General features: G+C 37.8%; 1 protein-coding gene across 1 annotated transcript; it reads left to right on the forward strand.

Annotated features, from left to right (window-relative positions):
- Positions 1 to 3,284: 3,284 nt before the first annotated feature.
- Positions 3,285 to 16,555, forward strand: LOC311260102 (cell adhesion molecule CEACAM5-like; the record flags this gene model as incomplete). The annotated part of the gene is given in 13 exon segments (XM_084357614.1): positions 3,285 to 3,324; positions 4,205 to 4,298; positions 5,130 to 5,194; positions 5,282 to 5,383; positions 8,779 to 8,834; positions 8,836 to 8,872; positions 8,954 to 9,100; positions 10,925 to 11,203; positions 11,386 to 11,652; positions 14,389 to 14,664; positions 14,836 to 15,087; positions 15,365 to 15,479; positions 16,552 to 16,555. Coding segments are annotated over 13 exon segments (1,734 nt in total).
- Between the last annotated feature and the right edge of the window lie 1,270 nt (positions 16,556 to 17,825).

The raw sequence follows: 17,825 nt of genomic DNA on the forward strand, positions 1-17,825 counted from the left end.
TAAATATCACACTTGTGGTGCTGTCAGGCTCTACTTTTATAGTTTCTGAGATTGTATGACATTTGAAACAGAAGTCATTAGGCCTTAAATCATCATTAGACATTAAATTTTGCATTTTTAATCGTTACACCGGACAACGACAAAAAGTTAGGCTGTCAAGTTGTACAGTGTCAAGGTGCAATTTCACTGAAAAATAATAAAAAAGATTCAAAGCTAAAGTTTAGGCTTAGGACTAGATAGAGAACATATATTGAGTCACAAGCAAAAGCAGGACATAGGTGAGTGACCCTTTGTTGAACATCAACCTTCTGTATATCGAGTCAACAAAGTTCTTCTCAATTAGCCCTGCATCAGTGCTTTCATTCTCTGCCAGATTGTCTTATGTTTTTGTATGTAGAGTTCCAGCAATAATCTTTGCCTGCCTGAACCCCTTCCTGCTTCTTGAACATCTGCTCCTTTGCCTGATCCCTAACCTAACTGCATACAATCCAGTGTTTCTTGCCTATCTGGAGTTGTTTTCTGACATCGGATGAAACTTTAACTTCACCTACCTGGCGACTGAGTTGCGGTTCCGGGTCCACACCTGGTAATACTGAGCCATTAGATTGGCCATAATTGTGACTGAATCTTAATAATGAAAAAATGGCTTCCTGGTTACATCTTTGTACTTACTTTTTTTTTTACAGATGTAGTACACTACACCCCCAACAGCTGCAATGACGACCAAACACGCGATTACGATCCCAGCGATGCAACCAGCCGAACAGCCTGATGGGTTGCCTGTTTCTTTTTTTAAAAAAAGGGGGATAAAAACTTGATTTTAACAACATTATCTAAACAGGAACTGTCTCATACCAAATATCTATTTCTTTATGTTATGAGTAAGGCCTTGATATTTGTTCTGACTCGAGAAAATTCTAGTTTGGCAGATCGATGTTGATGCAGCATGTTGCTTAAACAAACATTATCATAGATTTATGCTTTGCTTAAAGGGGAACTACATAGATTTTACAAGTTTGATTACAGGTCTTGGGAATTATTTTCGGCATATACTACTGCTGCATGATAAATTGCAACGTGATGTCACTTGTCTTAAGGTCATTTGGGGCTGAAGACTACAGAAGATGTGAGGCCACCAGATATCTGTGGCTGACTCCTCATCTCCACTTGAGGCTAATGTCTCTAGGCAGTCAGGATCTAACAGTTGAGTTGCACTATGGGTAATGTAGGCATTCCTTTTTGAAAACTGTCATGAGCCTGACAATGTTAAACTGTAGAAATGCAATGCAAAACGTTTACTCTTTTGAGGGTAAAAAATGTAACTCTTGCATTTCAAAGGATTTCCAAACACAACATGTTAAAATATATGTTCCACACTGAGTTGGTGTAATGGGTCGGTAAGAAAAATCTGCTGCTTCAAAATATCAAATGTATAATACCATGAGAGTATCAACAAAGTAGAGACCATTTTGAGATGGGATCACACCAGCTGCACCCCCCGTTAACATGTTAAAATCCGACACGTGACTACTTAGTCGGCAGTACTACATTACTACTTGAGTACTCAAAAGTAGAATCTTCAAAGTCAGTCCTCATTTTGCTCCTTTTTAACTAAACACCTGTAAAGTTTCATGACTGCATCTTAGATGATAGTAAACTTATTGATGTTACAAACATGTCCACAGACAGACAGGCAGACAAACAAACACCCAGGACAGAGAGAGAGACATAAAACCAGACAGGACAGAGATTAATGGAACTGGAATGTAGTGATCCACAACTTAAAATGCATTTGGGCCAAGTCTGTAGTGTTGGGGGCCACAGGACCCTTTTTTTACTTCCTACCTCCCTAGTTCTGGCCCCCTTGCTCAGACAACACCCATCCTTCATTTTGATCTCAACTGCACACCTGCAAAGTTTTGTGACTGTATCTCGCACGGTTGTGACGTTATCGGAGTGACATAAACTCTTTTCACTCAAAACTGTTTTGTGGACCACATTTTACCATGATGACACACACACATACAGAGAGATTCACTAAACTCCAGCTGTGACATCTTCAGCTACCTGTTACAGTCACTTGATGAACCACTGATGATGTTCTCCCAGAAGAAAACTGTTTCATTAAAAACACCAAGGTTCTTTACCAACAGACTCAAATTAGTCAACCGTTACAACACTCATGGCTTCATAATGCCTTTGTAATGTGCTTTCCATCTGATCAAATGGCATTGTTTCAAAGTTTTCACCACAGGTCTTAGTTGAGTATAAAGTCTTTCAACCAGCATCAACCGGTTATTCGGCCACTTAAAGACAGAATAAGCTGTAAACACAACACTGACACTTAATCTCAGTTTAAGGTCATATTGCAATCTTCAGCCCGTTGGCACAGCTGGCACTGACCATGAGAATCAGCGCTATAAAAAGGCAGAGTTATATACCTAGTTGTATTGTTAAGTAGGCAGGTTTTGTTACTTATTGATCTAGCAGAAAGGATGCTGTTTTTGAACCATATCATGACCCGTCGGTAAGAGGAAACACATTTCAGCGAGGGAACAGACTTTGACACAACACTGGCGCGCTCTCCACTGAATAAATGCCCTTTTGTTTAATCTTCTTTGCCTCAGCAAGCTTCTTTTTCTTTAGTAGTGTAGCTTCTGCAGTTACCTCATGCCCCAGGTATTCTAATTGAGATATGTTTTGATATATTTTTATGACTATCAACTATTCTGTAAAAATATTAAACTTGTTTCAGTACAATAAATGCCTCCTGCTGATTGTTCCTGCTTGGGGAAGCCATAGGGTCGTCACAAGACTACTTGTAACTACTTTACCACAGAAGCACTTGTGAGTATTTTGCAGAGTGTGTTTATGTCTGTCTTTCTGTCTGTGGACAGATTTTTGTCAGCGCCGTAACGTCAGAACTGTGCAAGATGCAGTCATGAAACACAGGTGTGCAGCTGAGATCAAAATGAAGGCAGAGTTCAATGATGGTTGCGGGAGTGTGGTCCAAGAGAGAGGGCCAGAAGTAGGGGGATGCCTCCCTCATATATTACACACTTGGCCCACATTTAATTTGATGCAATCATGACACTTGACAGGTGTGTAGAGTATAATACTTTGATTGTTTGGATAGTACTTTTTGAAACACACAGTGACAAACATATTCAGACACAAGCACAAGCATGATGCACAGACAGACAGAATTTATAAAAACACTAACCTACAGAAATGAGTTTTTAGCAGTCCTAATGTTATAATGTAGTAATGACTACTGAGTACTGATGGGCCAGAATGTCAACATGCTGACTGGCGTTGCAGCTGGTACGATCCCATCAAAGGTTGTCACTAGTTTTATTCCACATTTGTTTGTACAAATAACGTTTATTCAAACTTACCCAACACAGTTAAAGCCAAAGGTGAAGATGTCCTACATCTCAGAGTTTTCTGGTTACAAGCCTGACAGCTGTAGTTTCCACTCTCACTTATCTTAAAGGTGATCGCTTTCCCAGTATGGGGCAGCCTGTTCCCATTCAGAAGCCAGTAAAACAGGGCAGGGGGTCTGGAAACAGATGAGCAGGACATGGTGATTTCTGAACCTTCCTCAAAGGATTCTTGTGATGGGAAATGTAGGAAGATTACATCTCCTGGGCCGTCTGAATGTAGGGAAAAAAACAGCAGCAAAAAAAAAAAAAAAAAAAAAAAGATCAGTATACTCATATTATTACACTGAAAGAAAAATAAATGTACATACAATGTAACGTAGCAGAGCAGCCCTGTGATCAACACTTTCTAAATGAATCTGACTGTATAATGATTTGGTTGACAGGGTGCTGTAGATTACAGTGATACTGTACTGGATTAAATTTGGTTGAAAATGTGTTTCTTAGATTTTGAACAAACAACAAAAAAAAGTGACAAAACAAACAAACGAAACGAATAAAAAAATCAAGGCCACTCCTCACCGAGTTGTGACAATAATCTAAAATCTCTCTGATGTTTTCAGCAGTTGTCAGATAAAGTAATGAGAATGTAGTTAATGACTCACAGCTGACGGAGAGGGTTACTGGATCACTGGTACCACTGTTTACTGGATTGGACACATGACACATATAATATCCATGGTCAAAGCGGGTCACATTGACTATAGTGAGAGTGGTGTTCCCATCAGTGAGCTGAAATCTGTCACTTGGTGCAACTACAGAGGTGTCGTGCAGCCAGTGGAAAGAGAGGGAGGTTCCAGAGGCAGAGCAGGACAGACTGAAGGAGCTGTTGGACTCCACCAAGTCTGTGCTGCTGTGAGTTACCGTTACATTGGAGACTCGCTCTGTGGGTGAAAAACAAAAGGGTTTATAATTTGCCACCACATAACAAAGGTACAGAACAGGGAAACACTGCAGTGGCTGAAAATGAACCATATGTTTGTCATGGGATGCTGAGTATTTGTGGCTCCACAACAACATTTTCTCACTTATCATTTGATGACGATGAGACACAGAATTAAAGTCATTTGGGGTGTTTTGTTGTTTTGTACATCATAGAAAAGTTCAGCGACAACCTTGATATTGTGTTAAACTTACATTGACTCGGTACGATTATGTTTCGGGGGTTGCTCTTTGAAATCCATGTCTCAAAAATCAATCAATATAATGCAGTCCAACTTTATACCAGGTAATTCATATGACTTTAAAAAAAAAAAAAAAAAAAACGTAAATAATCTTACAACTGTCTTTGTTTCAAGGTGATTATGATTTACCGTGCCGAGTGATGACTGAGCAATTACTATCCACTGATGAAGACTGTGACATGCAGTTAAAGGCTTCAAAAAGTAGTATAAGCAAGTATAAATATAAACTATTATCATTATTACTCTAAATGTGCAACAATGAAAGTTAAAGTTTAAAAAACAAATATTTATGGATATAATTTTATATATAACACCAAACACTGTCATCAGCTTTTGATTTAAATTCTGATAAATCTTGATTGGTGCTTAGTTTAATTTACAGCTGAAAGAGATATAACATATGAAACATCTACACACCATAAACATCCAGTCTGATGGATCCTTCCTCTGGAAATTCTCCCTGTTGTTGAATGTTAATTCTGTATTCTCCACTGTCATTAAGAGCCAGATTCCTGAGCTCCAGAGATCCAGTGGATATGAAGAGGGTGATCCTGCCTTCATACTCTGGTGCAGTTATGTTTCCAACATTAAAATGTATTATATCTCTGTCAGCAAATTTCCAGCTCACTGATGTTACTGGTGTTTCTGGTGCAGTCAGTATTGGATTGAACCTCACTTTCCCTCCCACAGCTGCATTCAGAGGACCGTCTGGCAACACACCAGCTCCTTTGGTTAAACCTGGAACCAAAGTCACAGGTCTGAGAAGAACTATATAATTAACATTGCAAAATGGACCACTGGGACAATATCTTCAATCACAATCAAAAAGAAAAACACAAAAACAGATAAATATCCTGACACGGTTTTGACTTTACACACTTAGGAATGAGTCAAATAAGTAAAGTCTAAGTAAAGCTGTTGAGGCAGATTAGATTAACGAAATCAAGTCTTATAAAGCGACCCTGTTCACAAGAACAGAACAGACAACAAACACAGCTTATCTATGAAAATACTGATTGATCGGATTTTTAATTGAAGTGGGCTACATTCACAAGCAATAGGGCTCTAATGTCATTGTCTCAGCTATGTGTGTGGTTTTATTGGCCCTGAGTCACAAAAGCATTTAACGTTTCTTTAACTGAACTCTTCACAACAGTATTTCAACAAGTCAACAATGTTTTAAACTCTGGAAAATGTGTTTTAAAATGATAGAAGACATTGAAACGCGTTTCTTACCCGTAAAAGCCACAAAGACGATACAAAGTAAAGATAACATCTCCACTGATGTGTCTTTTCAAGATGTCAACGGCTGAGGGAAGCTCGAGCATCAAACTCCGAGTGTCCTGACGAATGAAAGCATCCAGCAGCTCAATGTGTGATATCTACGTGTTGAGTTACAAACTGTCTGCATGGTAAAAAAAAAAAAAAAGGAGAAAAAACGCCCTGTGAACAGCAGTAGCGCCCTAAAGCTGCAAGACGTCGTCCTCTTGTGGTGTAGTTGTAGTGGCATGAAGATGAATTTTAGCAAGATATTTACATTCATGAAATGAAATGGCTTGAAAGATTGCCATCCTGTCTCACTTTTAAAGTTAGATTTGAAATGATATTTGACTTCCATTGTAAATGTAAATCTGAAAAACCAGAATATATAGTATACTTCAGAGGTATTTTTATGATCTGTATGTCAAACTAATTATTTAAACACCACTAACCATAAGACAATTTTAAACATCTTAGGTACTTGTTGGTGAGGAGAAAATACTTAAAATATTTTATTGTGTTTTTGAATGTTGCTCTATGCCCACATTGTTACTGATATACAAGGTAGACTTTGCTAACCATTAGATGGACCTTTCAGAGGTATGCTGATGGGAAATTCCCATTGCACAGTACTTCCTAAAAAGTGAGTCGTTCTTCTCTTTTGTCTTACTTTATGATACTGCAGATTAAATGGATGTAGCTAACTGCGATCAGGGGCGCTGAAAAGGGGGGGTAAAGGAGACGGATTCTAGGGGCCCATGATTGAGGGGGGCCCAGAGAGGCCCCTAATGATGATGAAATTATATGCTAAAATAGCATCAAAAAATTTCGCCGCTGTGTTGGGGGGCCCTGTAAAGATTCTTTTCATGGGGCCCAAAATCCCTAGCGGCGCCCCTGACTGCGATACACGTCATCATTCTGGGAGTCATCTCAGGTCAGTTATCATCCGTTGATCAACAGATACACTTTAATCACATTATTAAGATGGGATGAGCGTCTAACTGTTAATATCAATGCATATATACACATTAGTTGAGTAGATGGAGATCATTCCGGTGGAGCTACTGAAATATGTAGATTACAAAGCATAACTAATATGAAGCCACTCACAACAGAATGCATTATAATGCATATGACCCAGATTCTGGGTTCATATTTTTTTATACCATCATCACTGTTTTAGGCCTACGGTGATTCTTACATTCTCTGACAGTAAAAACAAATGCGCAGCCTTCACACATAATTGTATCTGTTCTAACAAGGTGATTAAATGAATGATCCCGAGTTAATATTGTGTTTTATGCTCAAGCCTGAGGGTTGATTGCTGTATGTGGCTGAGGAACAAAAAAGGATCAACTCAATGAAATTGACTAAAATAAAATTTAAACTGTGGCCTTCTATGTTTTTTTATTGTTATTTTTACTGTTTTTGAATCTAGCCTGCCACTGTATGTTTTATTTATTATCAAATGAGGCAACTTAAGTAGGTTTGCATATATAGTTGTGTATTGCTACTGTGTTTCTATCTATTGTAGGCTAGCTTTTATTTCATAAATGCACCAAAACATGGCATCATTCAAATGGAAATGCAAAACGCAAGTTCTTTACACTAAGCATAAGTAGTGCACTGCAGAGTTGCCAAACAACGCCACCTGGGGACTTGCAACCCCAAGACATTTTTGAACCTCTGAGAATGGTTGGGAAATAGAAAAGGACACAGGCTCGTTACTGAATAGGCAGAGACGTGAGTTAAAAGTAAATAAAAAAGGTTTAATTTTAAACAATAAATCAAAATAATCAATGTAAACAAACAGGTGTTGGAACTGCTGAGGGGGAAAGAAAGGGTTAATGAGCAAATGAAAAACTCTTAAAATCAGTAAGGTGAATGAATTTACTTTATTACAATTCTTTTTTTTTTTTTTAAAAAGGCCTCAATATGAAATAAATATAATCTGTATTTATATTAACATTCAGTCGAACCACAACTGGTTGGACTGACAAAAAAACAAAAAACAAAAAAAAGGAAAACTAAGCTGAGGCCATATGTGGAGCAGCAGACTACACAGAGGTAGTGTCCAGGGGTGCTAAAACTGCTCCCCTTCAATGCAGCACAACAAACCTCACAGCAAATGGTGCAGTCAATAGTGTATACCTGTGTGTTTACTCACATGCAAAAGTGAAGGGACCTCACCATGGGTGCCTAGCCTCCCAACAGTATGGCACTCTGCTTAGGAAAATAACTAAACAAATAATCAGAAAACAAGTAATCAAATAAATAAGGTAGCAAAACAACAAAGTAAAGTAAGGTATCCCAGTTGGTTTAAAACACAAAACTAAACTAAAGGGCAAAACAATTACAGAATGCAAACTAAATGGTTAAGGCAAACTTAATGTAAAAATGTGGGCAAAACACAAAACTAAAGTGTTATTGTGCAGGTGAACCACTCATGCACCAGACATAAACACAGAAAGCACTCTGGTAAGGGGCAAACAAGGATTCCTCACATGGACAGCCACGGCAGAGGCAGAACAAAGGCACACAGGTGCCTTATAGTTTGGTCCTGATTAGGGAATTTGTTGGGGGAGGAGTTGAGTCAAGGCTGCGTTCACCAGCACTACAGTACACCTTGGTCTGTGCTAGGGGAGTTTACCCCACCACATTAACAGGGTCACTTTATTAGATTTGATTTCGTAAATGTAATCTGCCTCAACAGATTGACTTTACTCATTTGACTCATTCCTAAGTGTGTAAAGTCAAAAGCGTGTCAGGTCTAACAGTCTACTTATCTGTTTTTGTGTTTTTCTTGTTGATTGTGATTAAAGATATTGTCCCAGTTACCCATTTTGCAATGTTTACTAGAGCTCTTCTCAGACCTGTGACTTTGGTTCCAGGTTTAACCAAAGGAGTTGGTGTGTTGCCAGACGGTCCTCTGAATGCAGCTGTGGGAGGGATCAGTGATGTTCACCACAACAATGACTCCACCAGAAATACCATGAATATTAGTGGGCTGGAAATTTGCTGACAGAGATATAATAACTTTTGCTGGTAAGAACAAAACTGCACCAGGGTATGAAGGCAGGATCACCCTCTTTATATCTGCTGGATCTCTGGAGCTCAGGAATCTGACTCTTATTGACGGTGGAGAATACAGAGTTTACATTCAACCACAGGGAGACTTTTCAAAGGAAGGATCCACCAGACTGGATGTTTATGGTGAGTTAATGTTTCACATGTTATATCTCTTTCAGCTGTAGATTAAATCAAGCACCAGTCAACTGATATTGGAGTTGTATGTGTGAGCGCCTCTGTTAACTAAACTCACACAAGGCTCAAGAAAAAGCCTGATCTTGACACTTTGTCCTCTGTGCACAGAAAGCCTGTTAATTTCTTCATGACAAAGTGGCTTTGAGGCTTCCTCTTTTTTGGCGTGAGATTTGTTCGTGTAGCATGAGAATGTGTTGGAGAACCTTTGTATGATTAACCAAAAAATTACAATATATCAGATTTGTGTGTATTTCTCACTTCCCCTGTGCTATCTTGTCTGTCTGTGTTCTGTCTGTATCCTCTTTTTACCTCTGATGTTATCAGTTACGAATGAATTTTTCATTGCAGACGTGGTGTGAGAGCAAGCTGAAAGTGTCATTTGCATGAGTCTCACAGGGTCAATACATAACTTGGCAGCCCTGATGTATTGTTCAAATTGTGCACCACATGTTCGATTGCATTGAGGGAAATTAAAACTTTCCTCAAAACACACTTAATATTAAGGGGAAAAATCAGATCCTCAGATTAATTATTTCATTTTCTTAATGAAGGACACATTTTGAGGAGTATATTAAAAATTTTGAGGAGTATATTAAAGTGTACAAACAGTACACTGTACTGTGATATTTGAAGCATTGAAATGACTTATTGCTGTAGATATCTTTTATGTACTTTGTTTATTTCTTTTACAGTGCATATCTAATCTTACTTTCATTGTTCTCTCATGTCTTATGTTCCAACCTCAATATTGAAAAATGGAAAAATATTTGCTTGGGATAAGACATTATGCAAAAATTATGCACAAAATTATTACAATTTTATGGCTCAAAGTGGATCAAGCTAGTCTTAAGGAAATCAGTCCTTAAGTAGGTCGCACCTCAAGTCCACGTTGTCATGATTTCTCAAGTCTCAATTAAATAGCTCTAGTGTAGGATTTAGAAAAAGGTTATTGCACTATATTTGTTTTGTAGTTACTTGCAGGGTTTTCAATTGTGTGATTTGTATGGTTTATGTTACTACAATACATTATCGTTATCATACTATACTGACTAAACTCTTTGTCATAGTTTTGAGTTTGTAATTTGGTTATTTCCTGTTTTATTTTGAAGTTATATCATCCTGTGTCATGTCTCACCTTCTACCTCCTCCCTTGTCCATTTTCCCACCTTCATCACTGTCTGCACCTCTCTGATGTGTATCACCTGTCCAGTTATCCCTACCCGCCTTGTGTATATAGTCTGTGTGACCCCTAGTCTCTGTCAGTTTGTCGGTTTAGTTTCCCTAGGTCTGTTCCTGTGTCTCCCGTTCCCATTTCCTCATGATATGTTTGTGGCTTTTCATCCCAGATTCCCTGTGTTATTCTTAGTTTGTGCCCTTGCCTTTGTGATTTGGTAATTTGTTTTTGGTTTGTGCTTTGTTTGGCTTTTGTGTTTGCATTTCATGGATTTTGGTTTTTGCCATTTTGGCGAAGTGCACCCAGGAAATACTATTTAAACTTGGGTAACTGTTTGGATAATGGATAGTAAGACACAGGATCGTTACTGAGGAGTCAGAGATGTGGTTTCACAAATAAATGTTTAATTGTATTAATCAAAAATGATCAAAGCTATCAGCCAGGGGCTGGAGCTGTGGAAGAAAAGGAATGTTAATGAACAAATGAAAATGTCTTAAACCAATAAGGTAAATTAAATTATTCTTTTATTACGCTGCAGTGGTTATTTACCTTTGTTATGTGGTGGAATATTATAAAACTATTTTGTTTTTCACCCACAGAGCCAGTCCACAATGTTATGGTAACTGCCAGCAGCACAGACTTGGTGGAGTTCAACAGCTCCGTCAGTCTGTCCTGCTCCTCCTCTGGATCCTCTCTCTCTTTCCTCTGGCTGAACGGCAGCTCTGAAGTTACACAAAGTGACAGAGTTCAGCTCACTGATGGAAACTCCACTCTCACTATAGTCAATGTGACCTGCTATGACCAGGGACCATTCAGGTGTCATGTGTTCGATCCAGTAATCACTGGTACCAGTAATCCAGTAACCCTCTCCATCAGCTGTGAGTTATTAACCTGCATGTTCAGTAATTTATCTGACAACATCGGCATGCTCCTCAATTGTTTGCACAAAATACTAGGAAACCATTTTAACCTGGTGTAAAGCCTAACGCCTTTATTTTCCTAACATTTCATGTTGTTGTCTTTTTCTTTTTGTTGCTGTTGTTTTTACCCCTATATTCAGATGGCCCAGAAAATGTAAATTTGAAAGTAGATGTGTCAAAGGAATACTACGTGGAAGGTTCAAACATCAGCCTGTCCTGCTCAGCTGTCTCCAGTCCCTCTGCCCAGTTTTACTGGTTTCTAAATGGAGACAAGCTGTCTGATACTGGACCAGAGCTCAAACTGATGAACATTCAGATGAGTCAGAGTGGAAACTACAGCTGTCAGGCCTTTAACAGCAAAACTCTGAGATATGAAACATCTCAGTCTTCAGCTGTAACTGTGCTAGGTAGGTTTGAATAAATTGATTTGTACAAAAAAAAAAATATGGATACAGAAAGTTGGAACAAAAAGAAAGAATACATACAATTGTTTGCACTTTCATGCAATTTCTGCTCATACAGAGACAACTGAGAGGTGTCACAATGAAAAAAATGTGTGGTCATATAATCACTTATTTTAGTGGCCTGCCAAACAGTAAACGCTGTGGAAAGCAAATATAACCAGCCATCAACTTCAGCACAATCTTGTTGTCAAATACAATTAATACGTGAATTTTCATTTTTTGTTATTACTATGATATATTTACAGTAATTTGTCTGGTCACAGACTACACTGACTTTCACATCTCAGTTTTGTTATAACTAACAATTACCTGTAAGTTTGGTGTTTATATGGTGAATGTGCTTGTGGCTGATAAGGCGAGATTAACCTGTGAAGTCAGCCAACATTGATTAAGCACTGCACCACGTACTAGACATTGGATGAGATGAAATATAATACAGTAATTAACTAAATACCGACCACCAGCCATGTGGCCCATCAACATGTTCAGGTTCTGACCCATTAGTAATCATTACTACTTTATTACTTTAGTACTCTTGGAGCAGTCCCATTGTTTGAGACTTGCTGTCTTTCTTTGTTTTGGGCTGATTTTCCAAAATCACTCAAGCCTAATTGCAGGGGATTCAGATCAGTTGTGCACAGGGTGGGGAGACTGACTCTTGATTGAGGAGTGGAAGCAGGTTGGAGCATTTCCCACACACAGTGGGCTCTCACCTTCAGTCTGAATATGTCCCTGACCCATTGAGAACTCTGTTCTGTTTAGGCCCTATTGGGTTTTCTTGACTGCCCACATCTTTCTAGGGAGGAAACTTTGTTTATTTGGGAACCCCTTAAAGCCCCTATACACCTTCAGTATACCATTTTATTTCCCTGGGGCTTGTAGGAGGCATTTGTTTGTCACACCCAGAAGAAGCATTTGTTTATTGGTTTATTGTCCAAATAGCGGACATTGAGCATTCCCCTAGTTTTACATGTTTTTTGATGTAGGTTGGGCTTTCCCGTAAGCATTTTTCTGCCAGTACCACCACACTCTGTAGTCACTGGTCGGACCACAACCAACTTTAAACTCAGACAGACAGAAATCTGTCCAAAGAGAGACAGACATATAAACACCTGGCAAAGTACTCAAAACTGCTTCTGTGGTGGTAGCAAAGACTTATGAGGTGAAAACATTACCAGCTGACACTGTCCAGGCTGGTAAACATGCAGAGTGGATCAGACAGCTTAACTCATCCTGCCTGGTCTATGATCTGTGCTGACTTAGATTTCATATTGTAGAGTAGTCTGATGACAGTCAAAACTGATTCAGTCTTAACAGCAAAACTCTGAGATATGAAACATCTTAGTCATCAGTTGTCTCTATACTGGGTAATCTGGAATTGTCAAAGCAGTGTGCCTTAATTTTTTTTTTTTTTTTTTTTTTTTTTTAAAGAGCAGAAAAGAAAAACAATACTTGTGTAACATTCGGGACTGCAGAAAATTAAGTAAAATAAAAACATGAAATATTTTTACATTTACCACATGATTGCTTAACCTTAAAGGTGCACTATGTAGTTTTGGGGAAAAGAAGAGAAAGTTCTTCGGTGATTGATTGTTTTATGTCTAAACAAACTAAATAAACCATCTCTTTGTTTTCATGACTGAATAAACTGAATAAACAAACTGACCTTAAAGGACAACACAGCTTCATACTGTTTTACTTTGTTTATATTTGGTGGACCCTGCCACCTTTCTAGCTTCAAACAATGTTCTGTTTTTTCTTATTTTTTTAATTACCTCATTATTATTTTAAATATTAAATTCTGAGTTTAAATTACTTAATATATACATAGTGCCCCTTTTAAAAATGTAGTTCTGATTACAAAAGGCCATGCAAAAACATGTTATTGGTTAAATAATTTGCTTATTCTAATTTGTCCTATACATTTAACTTGTATGTCAGTGATGAACCCAATGAGAATTATCATCAGAGTTTGCAGTTACTCAGCTCTTTGGACCTTTTTATAATATCTTTCAGCTCGTTGTTTTGGCGCAGCTTGCAGCTTGACTGTTTTTGTCAAAGTGTTGCTTGCGGCAGCAGGCAGCTGTTTTCAGCATAACCAGTGGTACACAACCTGCCCAGCACCAAGTGGCAGACAGATAAAGAATCAGATATTTCTCTCAGGAGTTGTTGGAGACAAAAAAGAGAGTTAAAAGGAGAGTATCTCACATCTTACATACATATCCAACCTAAAAGGCTTTCCATATCAGCCTAAACAGAGATTCATTGTTGATGTTGTCTTTATCTTAATTGGTTATGGCAAGTTGAAAAATTACATGTTCCTTTCAGAGTAGTAGTGAAAACTTCGAAACGATGACGTTTGATTGAATGGAGAGCACAAAAGTCATGAGTGTTGTAACTGTTCACTGTCTTGAGTCCATTGTTCAATACATTTGTGGTTTTAATGAAACACATACACACGCAACATAGTTTGACCCACTATCTTATGTCACATGTTCCACTCATGTAGATGGCTGAGTTAAAGGTCGTTAAAAAGTGTAACTGTTAAAATAAGTCTTAAAATATACTACAAATAAGTAACTATATTTATTTATTCAAGTCAACCCTGAGTTACTTTTGTTCCTGTTTTCATATTTTATTTATTTTATTTTTCAACATTCATGATCTTTTGCCCAACAGAGAGAATATCAGGTGCTGCTGTCACATCATCAGCAAACCTGACGATTGAGGGGAACTCTGTCAACTTAACCTGTGATGCTGCTGCTGGCTCCAACTTTACCAGACTGTGGATGAAGGATGACTCAGATCTGATCCTGACTGGCAACATGGCACTTTACGAGGAGAACAGAGTTTTGTCCTTTAAAAGTCTGTCTAAAACAGACAGTGGAAAATATTCTTGTGAAATCAGCAATCCTGTCAGCAACGAGAAAGCTCAGTACATCATGGTTGTTAACTGTAGAGTTCATATTTACTGCTCAAAATAATGTGTGCCATAACAGTGTACTCCTGAAATGTTTTGTTTGTCAGCCTTTAACACAAGATTTTACATTTTTAAATCACCTATTGAACAAGCTTCACATTCTTTGTTATTTGTGCTGCTGTAAAAACTTAAAATCTGTTTTACAGATGGACCAGAAAATGTTCAAATCGAAGGCCCAAGCAAGATCACGTTTGAGCAGAACTTAACATTAACCTGCACTGCTGAGTCCGAACCATCTGCTAGTTACACCTGGACACTGAATGGGACAGAGATACACAGTTCTTCTGTGTTCACTAAAGTCATCACTGAACTTTCTGACAGTGGCAGCTACACCTGTCAAGCCATGAACAATGTAACTGGGAGAACATCATCAGCGGTGCATCAAGTGACTGTAACAGGTACCAAGATGGTGTTGATCAGATTTTGTTGATACTCCTGGATGTTGCAATTAACCAACAGTGAAGTTGTAGCAGATTTTATAAAGATTTTTCTCACAGAATCATTCCAACTAAATGTGGCAGATTCATTTTAAATTTTATGAGACAGCAATGGCTGCTAAAGCAAAACTCTGAAACTAACCGACCCTAACCCATAAAACAGTAAATTTAGGCCTGCACTTTACAGTTTAACATCGTCAGACTTATCCATTTCTTACCCCCACTTCTTTTTTTTCAGCCATCCTAGGTAAAACATCAAGCTGTTCGGCTGGTTGCATCGCTGGAATAGTAATTGCATGTTTGGCCGTCTGTGCAGCAGCTGCTGGTGGAGGGTACTACTTTTATAACAAAAAGTAAGTGGAAAATAGCTGTAAGGTGTAATTGTAATGGCTCAGTAATACCTGGCTTGGAAGTATAAGTTAAGTATATAGTGAGGAAAGAGAGCAGATAGGAAAGGTGGAACTAGAACCAGGTTGATATGTGACAACAAAACTTTGCTAGTGTTGCAATATATTCTCTATATAGTCCTAAACCTGGCTTGAAAAGCCTTCGCAGTAATGCCAGCCAGACATTTCTCCTTTTTTTATAATCATGTATTAATAGGTGACTGTCTTTAAATTGCCACAACCTTAACGTCAACCTTACTCTAACATTATACATTACATTAGGCAAACTGTACAATAAACAGTAAAAATTAATTGTATTGGTATATTTTCAAAGCCTATTACATGAACATTTTCTTTATGAAATAATTTTATTCACACAACACATAAGTGACCTCCAGCTTACTGTAGGGCTGGGTCTGACCTTAACCCTAAAATGGATTGTTATTTAGTTTTATTAGGCTTAAAAATACATGACTGGTGCAGGAATTAAAATACAAAGTTAGTGTATCACATAATTATCACTTATAGTAAAATTTAGATGTTTCCTTTATAATTGTCTCTTGTAAAATACCCAAACAAAACAGACAGGTTACTGTTGGAATTTTGAGTAGCATCAGATTGCATGACCACATTTTAACAATGTTTTATTTCTGATATTTAGAGTCGATAACAAAGCTCAACCACAAACTGGGAATAAAGGTCAGTGATTATCTGATGTCACTTTACCTACATATCATATATTGTATATATGTGGCTGGATAAAGAACAAGCTACAGTATATCACAATTAAACAAATTGTACACGTGAATAATCCGATGTAATCAAACTTTTTTTTGCCTCAAAGTAGATGAGCCTGTGTATGAGAACACCTCAATGGTGAATGAGAACTTATAAACTCAACCGTCTTTCCCTTGATGGTAAGTTTTGAATATGTTAAAACTACCATGGGCCAACAATTGCTATTCACTCAGTATAGAAGATAGTTACTCAAAACAACAACTCTTTACTTAATTCTCTCGTTTCCTTTTTTGTCCTGCAGGTGATCAGACAATAAAAAACATCTTGACTTTCACCAAGAAAAGTCACCAATTTATTTAGAATTTCAAGTTTTTCTCTTCAATCTTTAGATTATCCAGTTGAACTAAACAGTAACAGGATTATCAATGTATCTGAATGTTATTTTTAGACACCCAGAAATATAAACGTGCTTAAAGCTGCATTCATTGACTCTTTGACCACTTGGAGGCTTCAAGAGAAAATGCATTACATTTTTTATTGTCATTTCAGGGCCATTGCAGCATATGAATGCCCAATGTCCAATATTCACTGTCCTTTTAGCAGGTAGTGTTTACAGTGAGCCTTTTGCTGTAAACTCTGAAAACACGATTTGTCAAGTCAGTTTTGTTTTATATAGCCAAAAATCACAATGCCTCTACAGGCTTTACAATCTGTACAGCGTACAAAACCTCTTGTGCCTCAATCCTTGATTTACTAGTAAGAAAAAGAGGTGGGATACAACGGATGTCAAATTGACAGAACAAACCATCAAAATCACAGAACATAAAGATTACAATGAAAGAATTCAGATACATTTAGATTATAAAGTATTTTTACTGATCCAGGAGGAACTGAGCAGCCGGAGGTGTCGCCAAGTGGGTACCTGCGCTATACAACCTCCTCTCTGCCGCGGTGGTCTGGAAGATGACAGGCCACACAAAGAAGATTAGCAAGAATCGGTATATACCAATTTTGATGACTAAAATACAGATAAACACATAAGTGAATGATAATCCATGAGGGGCACCCAAAGGGGCGACGATCCAGATCCAACATCTGTGTGAGGCATCAGCCAGGAGAGAGGGAGGCTCCTGGGCCACTGATGGTCCAGCAGAAAGGAGCCTGAGTAAAAAGAGAGGAGAAGAAGGATAAAACTAGAAAGAGAGATAAAGACACACAGCTTGGTAGTTTGAGGGAAACAGAAACAACAAATAATAGAAGTTAGAGAAATACAGTGTTTATCAGGAGTCTAGAGATTGTTATTTTTTAGAGAAATTGAGAGATAATATTATAACTGTGGATCTGGGTGACAATTTAGAGTCCCTTTATGTTTACTGTATTACGAATGTAAAAGATATTTATTTGGAAATAAGTCCAATTGCTTTTATTGTACCTGAACAGCTGAATAAAAAGAAACATTTGTTGTTCTGCTTTTAATAAATAGTGATGAATGTGTATGTATTTAATTCTGGTGTTTGATATTTGAAGCATTGAAATGACTCTTATTGCTGTAGATATCTTTTATGTACTTTGTTT

This window comes from Pagrus pagrus (assembly GCF_965226575.1).
Source record: "Pagrus pagrus genome assembly, chromosome: 7".
NCBI lineage: Eukaryota > Metazoa > Chordata > Actinopteri > Spariformes > Sparidae > Pagrus > Pagrus pagrus.